General features: G+C 32.3%; 1 protein-coding gene across 1 annotated transcript in view; it reads left to right on the forward strand.

Annotated features, from left to right (window-relative positions):
* Window positions 1-392: 392 nt before the first annotated feature.
* TECRL (trans-2,3-enoyl-CoA reductase like) overlaps window positions 393-15728 on the forward strand; it is a 94852-nt gene continuing 79516 nt past the window's right edge. Inside the window, exon 1 of the mRNA XM_024768971.1 lies at window positions 393-667. Within this exon, the coding sequence (XP_024624739.1) occupies window positions 434-667 (234 nt within the window). The 5' untranslated portion in view covers window positions 393-433. The remainder of the gene's footprint in view (window positions 668-15728) is intronic.

Below are 15728 nucleotides of genomic sequence, written 5' to 3' on the forward strand. Positions count from 1 at the left end.
AGGTATTTTAAAATCTAACTGTAAGATAGCAATAAGCTAATTTTAAATACATCTACATGTGAATGTGTGAATAATAATATATGTGTTTAAAGATTAGTGTATCCAGAGTTCAGAGATAAAACTCTTGTCTATTCTTATCTTACTTTGGAATTTCAGATACTACTGGCCATATTAAGAAGCAGAGATAAAAGGAGAAAGCTAGAAATAATTCCAATGCTGGTCAAGTAATCTACATTGCAGCAATTCACAATAGTGTGTTATATATAGAAAGAGATCAGTCATTGTTTTCAAGCCTGCTAAATAAAACTGAACTCTTGGAATTGCATGCCACTTGACCTTTCCAGGTTTCACCAGCAGTATTTAACTTGTTTGAAGGGAACACACTTGCAAGTGTCTCCTGTTGACAAGACAGATTCTCCTGGTAGTTCACACAATGTTCAAAAGGCACAAGTTCCTTGCTTCAGAACGCAAGAGAGAATTAACTTCCCCAGGAGCTACACGGTCCATACTGAAGAATGACCTGAGAAATTTTCACTCTTTGTCGCAATTTATACTCTCAGCAGGCCCTCTAAAATCAACTCCAGCTGTTAAACATTCAAAAACTACTCACTTTGAGATTGAAATACTTGATGCTCAAACCAGAAAGCAGATATGTATTGTGGACAAGGTGAGTTTCATTTATTTATTTAAAATTCTCTTTTTTGCCCCAAAGATTACTGATCACTTGCTTAATGCTGATAAGACAATACCAAAATGTATCTCTGGATTTTAATATTAATTTTAAAATGAGTGGGATGGATACTTTATAATATACTTTGAAGTATACTTTATATACTTTGTTTCAGTAGAAAATATTCACTGAATTTTCATACTCAATTTAAATGGTAACTAATAATTACTAGGTTTTGGTTTTCCTCCTAACATTGGCCATTGGCAGGAGGTAAAATTTTAGTGCTCACCTTCTCAGCCTACATGACAAAATGTCTTTCTATTCATGCACTTCCTTGCATATTCAAATTTTCAGAGTCTTAATAGTGTTTGTAGAAAACAGCAAGCAAAAGGCCCCAAAGTTATTAAAAGTAATATTTAGCATATGTGATAAAATCTAGTCATTTGAAAATTATTTATAATTGCTTTAACTGTCTTGAAATATAACAATTTCACTTTTTATGAAAAGTTAACTCATTTCAAAACTACAATGTTTAAGGTCCTAAAAAAAAAGTCTTGCTTAATATGCTATTCCTCTATATTCATATCACATATCAATGTTTCACTAAGGAAAGATAAGATATATACTTCCTAGGTTACAAAATTAAAAAAAACAAATATATGTGTGTATTGTAGATATACATGTGTATGTACAATATTCCAGTCATTTTCAGTTTTCCCAAAGTTTGAAAAAACATTAGTATTTCAATTTATTATGAGAAAGATTGACATTTTTAATAAGACATATCTTTATTTTGCTTTACAGACAGGTTGAATAAGTTTTTTTCTGTTGTTCTAAAATTAAAATTCAATCACTGATTCCATTTATCTATGCTTTAGCTGTGCTTCTAGATAAGAGGAAAAGAGAAGAAATTGTTTACTTGCTTTTAATTGCCAAGAAGATAATAATACTTTCTTATTTAGTAATTATAACACTATGACCAGCCTATTACTCGGTAATATTAACTTTTATTTACATATGGAAATGAAAAATACAGACCTTTTACAAGTTCATGTAGTTCATATGTGGAAAATATGAAATTCAAAACCATTTCTTTGCAACTCTAAATCATATTCTTTTCTATAGTACCACTGGGGCCATGTATAAATGATAAATATGAATTATGAATAGACCTTTAAATTACAAACTTCAGGCATGTTACCATTTAAGTATCTCAGTAAAATGTATTTTTTATATCATACAGGAATAAGACATTTTTTTTTAATTGAAGTATAGTTGATTTACAATGTTGTGTTAGTTTCAGGTGTACAGCAATGTAAATCAGTTATACATATATCCACTCTTTTTTATTTAGATTCTTTTCCCATATAGGCCATTACAGAGTATTGAATAGAGTTCCCTGTGCTACAAGGCAGGTTCTTATTAGTTATCTATTTTATAAATAGTAGTGTGTATATGTCAATCCCAATCTCCCAATTTATCCCTCCCCCCCTTATCCCCGGTAACCATAAGTTTTTTTTCTACATCCATAGAATTTTAAAAATAAAATTATCATCCAGAGGTTGTTGATGTTTGCAGTTTCTCACTACTGAAAATTTAAAACTTAGAAGGAAAATACAATGAAATGAAGGGAAATAAAACAATAAGTGGAATAGATATTATACTGGTCAAGGATTTACAAAGACCAAAATTCTAAAATGAGGCTGGTTGTGTCTTGATATGTGTCTAAATGTTGACACAAAATCTACTTTAAAGTAATGAGAAAATGTTGGGCTACTAATTATTTTCCTAGTACATTTAACATTTCTGTTTTTGAGATTTTATTTGAAGCTAAGACATGGAGCTTTACATTTTTAGGTATTAATTAAACAGCACAAAATTTAAGCATGCAGAAAGCCATCATTCTTTCGAGGTAAGGATTTGGTTACACTTGAACTGTAAGAGTCCTGGTAATTGCATCTCCAGTGGCAAACCTTTAGGGAAACTCAGTAGACTAGCTAGAGGATTAATTTTGGATTCCTCACAGCCTTTATTGCACAATCAACACCATCTGATGTGCAACTTACTGCATCCAAATCTCTGACTTGTCAGCAGCACAAATTTTGTTTTGTCTTGTTTTAGCTTTGTAATTTAAAACTGTCTCATAAATAATGTCTCATAATAATGGCAAGACATTTAAAAGAAAAAAATAATCTGGATTAGTTTACTTTTTTTTTTGCTTAATGATTGTAAACATGAGAAACATTTTGTCCAATATATTGTTCTTTTCTTGGACAAATTAACAGCTATATTAAGAGTAAGGTCATGTTAATTGCCTCTCATTAGACTTGGTTCTACCCAGTATACAAAAGAAGTGTTGCTTATAACTTAGTCCCTGTCTTTCAGTAACTATAATGTTATAAAGTAGTCAAGGTTGAAGGTCATATATTTTGGAACTAAGTATACCTGGACTGGATCCCTGCTACATCAGTCATATTTATCAAAGGCTTGGGAAAGTCACTGAATTGCTGATCCCCAGGACTCTTATTTAGAACATAGGTTAATAAAATCAATTTTGTAAGCCTATAGTGAAGAGTAAGATATGTAACACATTTAGCATAGTGTCTTGAACATAATAGGGGAACTAATTTTTTTAATTTAATAATCACTTGGAAAGAGAAATTTAATCTGCATACAAATCCAAGAAAAAATAAGTGATGAAACTCGTGATACTGGCACAGTCTATAAATTTGACTTCTTGACAATTGCCTATTGACATGATCTGGTATAATGCTTATGTTAGATATGAATTTTCAAATATGAGTAGGATGTATGTATTTTAGTAATATATGCTGATCTCAGAAATTTTGTTTGCATCTAGATATTATAACTTTAACTTCAGAATGGACAAAGTATTTACTCAAGATATTCATAAGACAAAAACATTAAATGAATTCCTTGGATTAAAGAAAACATATTGAATCATATTCTTTTACTTACACACACACACAAACACACACCCCAAAGAACCACAAATCCTTCTACTGCCTTCATTATCTTCTCCAGCTTCTATCCCGTTTCTCTCCTTACTTTCACTGTGTTCATGTTGTCTGTACACATTTTCCTCTTCTCATTCTATACTGAACCCACTGTATTTAGGCATTTGCCTCTATCACTTCAGAATATGAACTTGCTGAGGTCACCAGTGAGGCAGTAATAAATACCTTGCTAAATCCAAAGGTTGGTTCTCATGCTTCACTTACTTAGTATATGGGCAACATCTGCCACTGCTAAGCACATCCTTCTCCTGAAAACATGTTTGCTCTTTGAGTTCCAGAATAACACACACATTTTTTAAAAACCCACATCATTGGCTTCTCCCTTTTCTCCTGCTGCTTCTTCATTATCTGACTTATTAGGTGTGGACTGTCACCAACTCAGTCATCAGGACTTTTCCACATCTTTAGTCATTTACTTTATTGAGTCCTATAGCTTTAAATATCATCTGCATACTGATGACTCATAAACATAAAAGTACAGCTTATTCTTTTCCCCTGAAATACAAATCCATTTATCTATGTATGTATCTATCTGTGTATTTATCTATGCATCTGTGTATTCATCCATCTATTTATCCATCTACTTGGATGTTTACTAGGCATTTCAAACTTGGTGTATCTAAAACTGAGCGCTTGGTCTTCCCAAAAAAATTTTCCACAGAGTTTTCAAAATCAACAAGTAGCAACTACATCTTTCAAATAGCTCAAACCAAACACTTAGAGGCATCATGACTCATCTCTTAATCTCACAGCCCACATACAATCCATCTTCTTTGATACTTTCAAATATATCCAGACTGACAAAATTTCACCATCTCTAATGCCCGCACTCCTAAATCTTTCCTCTGCTCTGTCCTTAGCACATTCAATATATTCTCTACATAGCAACCAGAACTAGCCTGTTAAAATCATGTCAGATAATATCATTCCCTACTCAGAACTAGTCAGTGTCTTCCTTTAGGTCTTTACTTACCTGTCACTTTTTCCTTGGGGCCCTTTACCTGTGTAAAATTGCAAAATCTGCCAGTATCCTCTATTACTCTTTCCTGTTCTACTTCTTTGCTAACACTTATCACTATTTAACATACTGCTTATTTTCCTTTTTTTTCATTTTGGTTATTATTTGGCCTACCCCTATTATTCCAGTTTCACAAAATCAGGGCTTTGGGTATTTTCACTCCTGTATCTCCAACATTTAAAACAGTGCTTGGCCCAAAGAAAGTGTTTAACCAATATTTACTGAATAAATTGATGCCTGTTCAAGGGATATATGGATTTGACAATGCACTCATGTTTAGCAGCGACAGTTTTTGGATGGAAGAGTATGATATTTGAAAGTACTTTTTACTATTTTCTAAATCTAATTATCAATCAAATAAATGCAAATATATTCACAGAAAAGGACATTTAATTAAATTATTCCACTGAATGTCCAAATTCCTCTCGGCTTGCTCCCAACAAAAATGTATAGAATTCAACTTTGTACTGTGTATAATTTACTAACAAATAGTCATGTTCTGATTACAAAGGCTAACAAGCCCTTCATAAAGAAGGAAATGCAGATGGGAATATTTAACTGATGTAGTTATTTCCCATGAATAATTAAAATAATATAACTATAAAGAATGATGAAAATGGAGAGCATATTTTTTAAAAATATTGTTAAATATCACCTTAATTATTTTTTGGAACATCAAAAATGTATATGAAAAATACATTTTAAAAATTTAACAGTGTAAAATGGAATAATTTCCAGTTGCTAACTATTCCTGTCTCACTTCTATTTTTTAAAATGTCAGAAGCTTATCTAGTGACAAGTGGATGATTCAAGAGCAAGGAAAGAACTCTAAAATGTTAGGGTTGATAAACATTTCCAATATCATCACATTCTTTTTTCTTTAATCTTTTCTTCAAGGAACTTGACCTCAAGAGCCCTCTATCACCTATATACGCTAAGTAAAAATTCTCAAAAGTTTTTTAAAGGCTTCTTATGAATAAAATAAAGTACTCAAAAATTCTCCTCTCCTTTTAATGATAAAAATACCAATGTTCACCAGAAAACTGTAGAGAGAATAATAGGGTAGTAAGATTTCATAAAAACTGTACTTTTAATACTTCGGTTAGAAAATTTGAGAATTCTTAATGTCTGAGTTTGCCACTTTTAATACTTCACCTTGTACATGCGATTTAGCATATTTATTCCTTAATTTGCTCATCTGTAAAATGAGAATAGCACCTGCCTTAAAATGGCCTAATGGCAGTTTTCAGAACTTCATGTATAAGCAAGTAACAATATCTTCTTTCTCTTCCATTACTCCTTTCTCCTTCTCTTCTGTTTTTTATTCCTCTTTTCCTCCTCTATTTTGTTACTATCTTCTTCCCATGCCTGTCCCTTTTTTTCTCCTCTCCACCCCCATCCCCTTCATCCTATTTCTTATGATGCAGCATGATATAATTGAAAATTTATGACCTTTGGATTTACATAGACTACAATTTTAATATAACTCTGGCCTGTTTTTTCTTTTTGCTTGGATATGGTCTAATACCTCTGCCCCTTATTATCTTTTTCTACAAAAGGATTTAGATATTATTATTCTTCCCCTGTGTAGATGAAGAAAAGGTGGCACAGAGACTCGAAAAGAAGAACTTAGTGTGTGTCAGAACCAAGCTTTGAACCTGGCTAATACACATTCTGTGCCTTGCTCTTAACTATTATACACTATAATGTGAAAGATTAATGACCTCCATTAGCCAAGAGTCTCATGTTCTATTTAATTTCATGATTAGGGCATCTGACTTCCAATACAATGTGTTTCAGGACAGAGGTAGGAAGGATCTTAAGCATTCTATTTTATATATATAAATATAAAATAGCATTATTTAATATTCAAACCTAGAAATTAAAAATACTTTAAATTCCTTTTAATAATAAAGACAAAATATGCTCAAAATTTTACATCATTAATAATTAAGAAATTAAAATAAATAGTTCCTCCCAAAAGAGGTAATTAATGTAATCATTTTATATGAACCCAGAGGATCCCCAATGTCAACCTGTCTTTTATATATACTTGAGAATTCCGTAATACAGCATGTGGTTCTAACTTCAAAAAAATCAGTGTTTAGTATTATCTGCTCTGACTTATATTTCTCTCAGAAAATGTAGACCTATTATATATATTTGTTCACAATATATAGTCCAAATATATAATGTGATGAGAGACAATGTAGTAAAAATGTGTATGCTCTGAAGTCAGACATATTTGTGTCTGCACTTGAGCTTTGCAAATCATTAATGTCTTATCACCTTAACATATTACTTAACTACTCTGAGTCTTGGTTTTCCAAGTAGGGTAAATCACAAATCAAAGTAGGGTTAATATCTATCTTCCAGGAGTATCTAAGGATTTTATATTTGTATGCAAAATGTTACACCTTGTCTGCCACATGTTTATTTTGCTGCTAATGAACATTGTATTTTAGATAGTGGCAATATATTTTAAAATATTATTATTCCATTAAAGTGGGAAAATAACTGAATTGATACTTTTCTATTATGACTATAAAAATTTAGGCATTTTAAAATAATAGCTATTATTATCCCTTTCTGAAAAGATTAGGAAGCATTAGAATTAGAAAACATAGTCACAGGGACCCATCTTTGTAGTATCAGTTTCTAGAATTCTGTAACCTACTCTCATACTCCAAATAATATGCATTGGTTACTTATACTATGTTATACCATGAAAGATACCAATAGATATACAAACATTGCATGTCAATTTAATAGTAGAGAAAAAAATAAATATACTCTAGAAAACTATTCATGAGGGGAATTTACAAAACTAATATACAGTATTACATATAATCAACTAAATTATGTCTATATTTTTCCACTTTCCAATTGTATCACCATCTAAGAAAACTGTTTTTGTTTAAAGTTAAGCTAAGAAGATGTACTTGCATTTTACTTTCTGCTGTAAAAGCTATGTAAAGCTATGTTATTTGCATGGCTACATGATATGAGCTCAAAGGTTTGGAGGCAATCATTGTTTGAAGTAATATTACCCTTAAAATGATTTCAATTGACTATTATCAAGTACCTACAAGAATGTCTTGCAGGGGCATAATCCTAGAACAGCACCTGCCTTCCATTTCTCTCCTCCCCTCCTTCCTACTTTCGTTTTTCCCTGTTTTTCTTCATATACGTTGAAGAATACCAGCCTTCCAGTTGGTAGGCCCTTTAATAGACACTAGGAACATCAGCATAGAAACCAATCCAAACCACACAAAATCTGTTCCCTCCTCTTCCAGTGTTCACCATATTGTAATGGATAATTACATGTAAATAGTCCAACACAAGATAATATAACCTAAGCTAAAGTAGAGGTAAAAACAAAGTGCTGAGCACAGATGGATGATTTTTTTTCTTCTATTGAAGAAAGCAGCTTTAGAAATCTCTTCCAGTTATAAGGAGTCCCAGCACACTAAACGATCATCCTGGGGATGGCTCTAACAGTAAAGGGCAATCTCCTAAAGTAGAAATCATCTCCTCTAAATGCCTTACATCCTCGGCCTTTCAGGCTTTAACTGAAAGCATATTGCTATAAGCACACCTCTGGAGAATTTAGGATGGAAGGCAAAGATGAACTCCCTACCTACTTAAGAACTTCAAATGTGTACACTTTTCAGGCTCTATACCATTAGTATACTATATTTTATTAGTGAATTTTTAAACTGACAGTCATTAAATAATTTTCAATCCCTGTTGATCTACTGGGATTCAACTAAGTAACCTGAGCCCACCAGTCTGTCACCATATAAAGCCTATGAATGTCACACACATTTATTTTCCTATGAGAGGTTAGTTCTCTTTTAGACAGATTTATTTTGAACTGCCTACTACATCTAGCTAACATATATTTTATTTCAGAATTGATCTTACTCTTAAACCAAGGAATGCTGTACTTCTGCCTTCTTATAAACTCATCATTCTAACATCATATTGTAAAAAGACTGAATTATTACCTCTCCTTTTTTTCTTATTGTAGTTTGTTTCCTCATTACACATTTTTACTGCCTCCCAAATAACCATGTAATATTACTTCATGTTGGGTGTCTCTGAATTGTAATTATTGGTTATTTGATTTTTTAAAAAAAATCAAAATGTGATGTAGTTAGTAATATCTTTTTACAAGACATTTGATGAATTACTGCCTAACTGAGCCCTTTACTTGTCAATACTGATCTGTGTGCCATTAAATATATATTTATTATCTGTTTCTCATAAACTTTATTTAATAAAATCCTGTAATAGTCTGAATTTAACTTAATCGCAACTTTAACAGAATCCCGAGGCAACCATTCAGATATAGGCTACTACTTTTTTATAGATAGAAAAGTTTCAAAAAGCTCACTCTAAAATCCTTGAGAAACTACTTTTATCTAAAGAGCTATTTTATGTAGAATTCTTTTAACTTTTGACATGATAAGAACACAAACGGCAAGAATAGCCACAAACCCTGAGGTGTTGATTGCTAAAACAAAACTGGCTTTATTTCAAACTGGGAAGAAAGAAATCAAATAGGTTTTTTGTAATTATAAATAAATAGATCCATAAATTTACTTGCTTTTACTTTTCAGTTGGCGTTTCTGGCATCGTATAGACATAATGTCTTCCTAGGCCTTTGTTGATAATAGAATTCAATAACTTAATGCTCCATGTCAGTTTAAGTATGTAAGTACAATTTGGCTAAAATACCTAATTTTCTAGTTAACTGATATTGAGGCTGTTCTGTATTATAATAGAAAAAAAATCTGGACTCAAAGATTAGCTTTACTTCTGTATAGAAACACACCCATTTCCTCTTTGCCTGATTATGGCTCTTCTATTTACACATACTACTTATCACTAAAATGATGCATAATGTGTATGTGATGGAATGTGCAATTTTTCCATATCTGCTTATTGCCTCAAAGTTATTCATTTGGGAGGTTGAAGAGGCCAACAATCAGCAAGTGTTTGCAACATGATCAAAGTGTCCTCATCAATAGAGAATTCACCTATGAATATAATTCTTTAATGAACTGATGGAGAAAGTCTCACCTGAGCCAGTTTATCAAGCTGCTGACTCTCTAGAATCTCTCCCTGTTTTTACTACATGCAATCAATCAGTAAGTCACTTCATTCTATACACAATATATCTCCTTACTGAACTGTACCCATCCAAGTTTAAATTACCATCATCTCTAACATATGGACTGATCTACACTCTACATGATTCTTCACTGAACACCCACAGTATATGTAGCAAAACAGAGTAACTATACTATATATACTAAAAATATACTATTTCTATCAGATGTAGTTATAGCCCACAGAGTTTCCACAATATTGCCAGGTGAAATAGAATTTGGCATTTGTTATTGCAGGTGAAATAGTTTTGTTATTGCATTATCACTTTGTCACCTAGAGTCTGTTCAATTTACAGAAGCCAGAAAACATATGTCCAGAGGTAGAATTCCTTACCTGTAAAATACTTTTTATTCTTGTGTTGTGGTGTATTTAATGAAAACATTTTACATTTAAAACTGTCAATTGGAACTATGAATTCTGTGCTTGCCTTTTCTACATTTAAGCCTGTGAGATGAGTGTACTCTAGAAGCCTATGCCCTGCATAACTACTGAAGACTAATTTTTCTAGTTTCAAAAGAAACTGATAAAAGTTTCAAAAAAATGTTAACTGTACAACGAGGAGAACGATGTTATCGTGCCTAATAGCTACCACTTCTGGACCATGAGGAACAGAGACTAAACTGCCTGACATATGCAGTGGGGAAGGAATTTTGATTATTATTTGCTATCATGATTTTATGGACACTATATATAAGATCGCACTGGTGATAGAGGTAACTTTGTAATTCATATAACAAAATAGTTGATCTTATATTTATTTAATAGCTGATGAGCTGACTATATTTTATTTCTGTCATGTGCCTAGGAAACTAATGTCTTTCTTGGTCAATGATGGAAAGCCTATGTCTTATGTAAAGCAGGGAAAATGAATTATATTTCATATTCTGTCTCCCCAACCTGAAAAAAAACTAAATTTTCTGGCCTTCCTCTCTTCTCTTCTCCCTCCCTCTCTTCTCTCTCTCTCTAGCATGTATAAAACAATGTTTGAAATATATATGTAACATTATATCTATATATCTATCTATCATGAGAGTAAAATAACATGCATTGTGTATTCTTACTTAAGACACACAGAGAAACGATGGAAATAGTGCCTGGTTTTATGGTCTTCTAGAATATTCTAGATAATAAAATTTTAATCATTTTGGACACTGACTTTAAAAGCATTAAAAGCATTTTTGGTTTCTCAACATCCATGGGTAGGAAGTGGGCTCTTGGAGAGCAGATACCTTGTCTTTTAGTTCATAGGTCTCTGAGTTGCATAAGTACATAATACCTCACATCATTCAGACATCTTGGACATTGAGATTGATGCCATAATTGAAAAGAATTTTTCATTGCTTCTGTGAGGACATGGTGTTGTATTTTGAGTAAATGATAAGGGTGAGTAAAGGATACTCATGAGTAAAGGATAGGGGACCAACTATTTGATCAGAAGGTAAATATTAAACTCTGATAAATATTGGTGTTGTTTATTAAGATTTTTTCTTGTTCTCACACAGAAACATGGTAGAATTAAACTTGCCTACCTCTTCAAAGTAACGGATTTTGTTCTGTGAAATGAGAGTGAAAGACATGTATTTATTTCCTGAGAGAAGTTTTAAAAACCTAATCTAATTTCACTACCATTTTTCCCCCTAACTTTTGCCTTGGAAACAAGCAATGTTCCATATGTTGTCTGCTATGTCAATATAGATCCTAGACTAAGGAAAATGCAGAGTAGTTGCATCAGTCAACCTGTGATATACATGTAGTGCATGTGAAAACATAGCATATGTTGTTTCAAACCAATGAGTTTTGCAACACAACCTAAACTATTCTGACAGGTGCATTCAATGAAACTTGAATTAAAGATGAGATTCATGATTTTGTCATTTCAATATTAGTGATCCTTTCATCATTAGAAAAATATAACAGAGAAAGAGAGGAAAAACAGTTATACATATATATATATGTATATATATACATATATATGTGTAATGTTTCCTTTTCTATTTAAAACTGTAGGATTACAGTAAGACAGGACTACTCAAACTAAAAGGCTTCTTCATGGTAAAGAAAACCATCAATAAAATGTAAATACAACCTATGAAATGGGAGAAATATTTGCAAACCATATATCCAACAAGGGGTTAATATCCAAAATATATAAGGAACTCATATACCTCAATAGCAAAAGAATAATAACCCAACTTTAAAATAAACAAAAGATCTAAATAGACTTCTTCCCCAAAGACATACAGGTGGCCAACAGGTACATGAAAAGATTTTCAAAATCACTAGTCATCAGGAAAATGAAAATCAAGACCACAATATCACCTCAAACCTGTTACAATGGCTATCATCAAAACAACGAGAGATAATATGTGTTGGCCAGGATGTGAAGAAAAGGGAACCTTTGTGCACTAGTTGGTGGGAATGCAAATTGGCACAGACACTATGGAAAACAGTATGGATATTCCTCAAGAAATGGAAAATAGAACTACCATATAATCCAATAATCGAACTTTTGTGTATATATCCAATGGAAGTGAAATCATTATCTCAGAGATATCTGTACTTCCATGATTATAGCAGTATTATTTACAGAAGCCAAGTATTATTTACAAAGTATTATTTCCAGTATTACGGAAACAACCTAAGTGTCCATCTACAGATGAATGGATAAAGAAAATATGTAAATATATTTTGTGTATATATTCATTGTATATATATTCAATGAAATATTATTCAGCCTTTAAAAAGAAGGAAATTCTGTCATTTGCAACAGTATGAATGAAACTAAAGGGCATTATGCTAAGAGAAATGTCAGACAGAGAAAAATAAATACTGCATGGTATCACTTATATGTGGATTTTGTTTTTAAGTTAAACTCATAGAATCAGAGAGTAGAAAAGTGACTGCTGTTGGCTGGGGGTTGGAGGAAATAAAGAGAGGTTGTTAAAAGGGTATGAAATTTCAGTTATAAGATGAATAAGGCCAGAGGATCTATTGTATAACATGATGACTATAGCTGACACCACTGTATTGTATAATTGAAATTTGCTGAGAGTACAACTTAAATGTTCTCACCAAAACCAAAAAAGTAAATATGTATGGTGATGGATGTGTTAATTAACTCACTGGGGGAGTCCTTTAATAATGTATACATATATCAAGTCATCGTGTTGTACATTTTAAGTATCTTATCATTTAATTTTTAATTATACCTCAATAAACCTGAAACAAATTTTAAATAAAATATTTTAATAAACACATACAGAAAACTGTAAAACAGGTTAATAAAATATCTTATTATACAAAGAAGATAATTCAATAAATTGACTATATTAGATACTCCACCTATTCACTGGATATTAATTTCTTCAGTGAATGTTTAATGAGTACTTAGTGTATTTCTAGTAGGAGATATTGAATAAAATAGGCAGCAGAAGGGGGGATGATTCTAAATATAGGAGGTTGGATCAATAGAACTCTGAAATTTCTCAGATAATGAAGTTGAAAATTCATTGTTTATAAAAAAGATTCTAGTTTGAAAAACTCTTTGAATATTAGTGTCATTAATAGAATAGAAACAGTTCTTGGCTTAACCCACATAGCATTCAGTTCTGGATGTTTAAATTTGTGATCACTGTCAGATATCCATGTAAATGTATTAAATATCTAGTTGTATATATAAGTTTGCAGCTATGAAAACAAGTTAGTGCTGGAGATATACACCTGAGGGTATGAAAATACATGGCATTCAAAGTCATGAGAATGCATTAGATCAGCTTTACAGATAAAGCATGTCTTATTTTTACCCAGGACGTAATGTAAAATGATGTAATGAAGGTATTGAAGCTTCATGGCTCACTTAATCATCAAACATTTTTTAGATTTTCAGGCATATTAAATAATAAATTTTTCATTGTTCTAAGATGAAATATACTCAGAATTTGTTTAATTGTTGATGAATTTGTCCATGAACATGCAATACACAGTGAAATTTGAAAAGTAATGCAATCACTTTCAGTGGCTGGCACTCTGTAGTAGCATTTATGAAGGCAGTGAGCCAGTGATGCAGAAATAATTGTAGCATCTATCTCTGTGGTTTGATGTTAAACAATTAATTAATAATATAAACTTTCTAAAGTTGGTTTTCCTCCCTAATTACTTTTTTCTTGAAACTCATTTCACATTCTTCACATTTTAAAAACTGTAACATAATCTTGAAGTAGCTAAAAAGAAGTTTATGACCATCACTTCAAAATTTGAAGTGATCTCTGATGTTTTGGAAGTCATTTAAAATCTATCAAGATTATAAGATATGGAGTCCTTCCACATCAATATGTTTAATATAGTTATCTAAAAAAAAGTCCCACAAATTTTTGAACAAGTAAAATTTATTTTATAAAACAAGTAAGAGTGACTTTCAGTCTAGATTATGCAATGACTCCAAATAATCAATGATGGACAATAACAAAGGTTTACTTCTGACTCGTGGCATGCCAGTGTTGATGAGCTGTGGCTGTGCTCTGAGCTCTCTGTTCTGTAACCAGGTTGATGAAGCAGCTCTTGTCATTGTCATTATCATGTCAGTTTCCAAGTAGAGTGAACAGAGAGGAGGCATCTTAGTTTCGACTACTATAAAAAGTGACACAGACGGGGTGGCTTTTAAACAACAGAAATTTACTTCTCAGTTCTGGAGGCTCGAAGTCCAAGATCAGGGTGCCAGCATGGTCAGGTTCTGGTTAGGATCCCCTTTTGGGTTGCAGACTGCCATTCTCTTATTTTATTTAGAAGACTAAACGCTCTCTGGAGTTTCTTTCATAAGGGCACTAACTCCATCATGAAAGCTCCACCCTCATGACATAATTACCTCCCAAAGACCCCCAGCTCCTAATAACATAACATTGTGGGTTAGGATTTCAGCATTTGGATTTTGGGACACACAAACATTCAGTCCATGGCAGTTGGTGAGCTACACTCTGGCTTGTAAAGCTTCTGCTTGGACATTAAACATTTGTTTTTCTCTCATATTTCACTGGTCAATCTGTGTCAGGGCTGAGTTCAACATGGTAGAGATACCAATTATTCCCTCTAGAAGGCCTGCCCTCAGAAGGACAACAAGTATTTTGAGCAATTATAAATCTACCAGAGTAAGCAGACTCTTTGCAATGAAGTTATTTATTCCAAAATTCATATTCCAAACTTCATTCACTTTAATCATATATGGAGCCCCAATTTCTCATTCAAATTCTACTCACAGATTTACTTAGTTGAAACAATACTGGATGCCTGGTTTATAAGCAAAAAAGAGAAGTGACACTGTAGCAAGAGAATGAAGGGAAAAGTTAAGAAATGAGAGCCAGCTTCCAGAACATGTACTTGTCATGGTAGAATTCAGTAGCTCCCAGATGGTCACGTGAAAGCTCATAATGCCTTTTAGGACCTAAGGCTTGAAATTGACATTGCCTCATCTGTCCACATTCCATTGTACAAAGCAAGCCAAAGAGCCAAGTCCAACACAACCAGCATCACTTTCTAGAGAAGTGGAAATGATGAATGAAACAAATATTTGCTAAAATAACTAATATGCCACAGATATTCAGTTTCTAAGAACCATTAAAATTATCCTTCTTTTGGTAGGGCAATAAATATATTTTAGGAAGAAAATTATTCAAAGTGGACGGATTTAAATAGTTGATGCATAAAGAGGTAGGTAAAATCCTACATCTCTAGAAAACTGGCCACCCATAATAACTCTTTTCCCAAGAGATACTATGAATCTTAAACTGTGGATTTCCTTGAATCACCAGGGGGAAAAAAACCTCACGTTTTA

This window comes from Neophocaena asiaeorientalis, unplaced genomic scaffold (genome assembly GCF_003031525.2).
Source record: "Neophocaena asiaeorientalis asiaeorientalis breed wild unplaced genomic scaffold, Neophocaena_asiaeorientalis_V1.1 scaffold48, whole genome shotgun sequence".
Classification (NCBI taxonomy): Eukaryota; Metazoa; Chordata; class Mammalia; order Artiodactyla; family Phocoenidae; genus Neophocaena; species Neophocaena asiaeorientalis.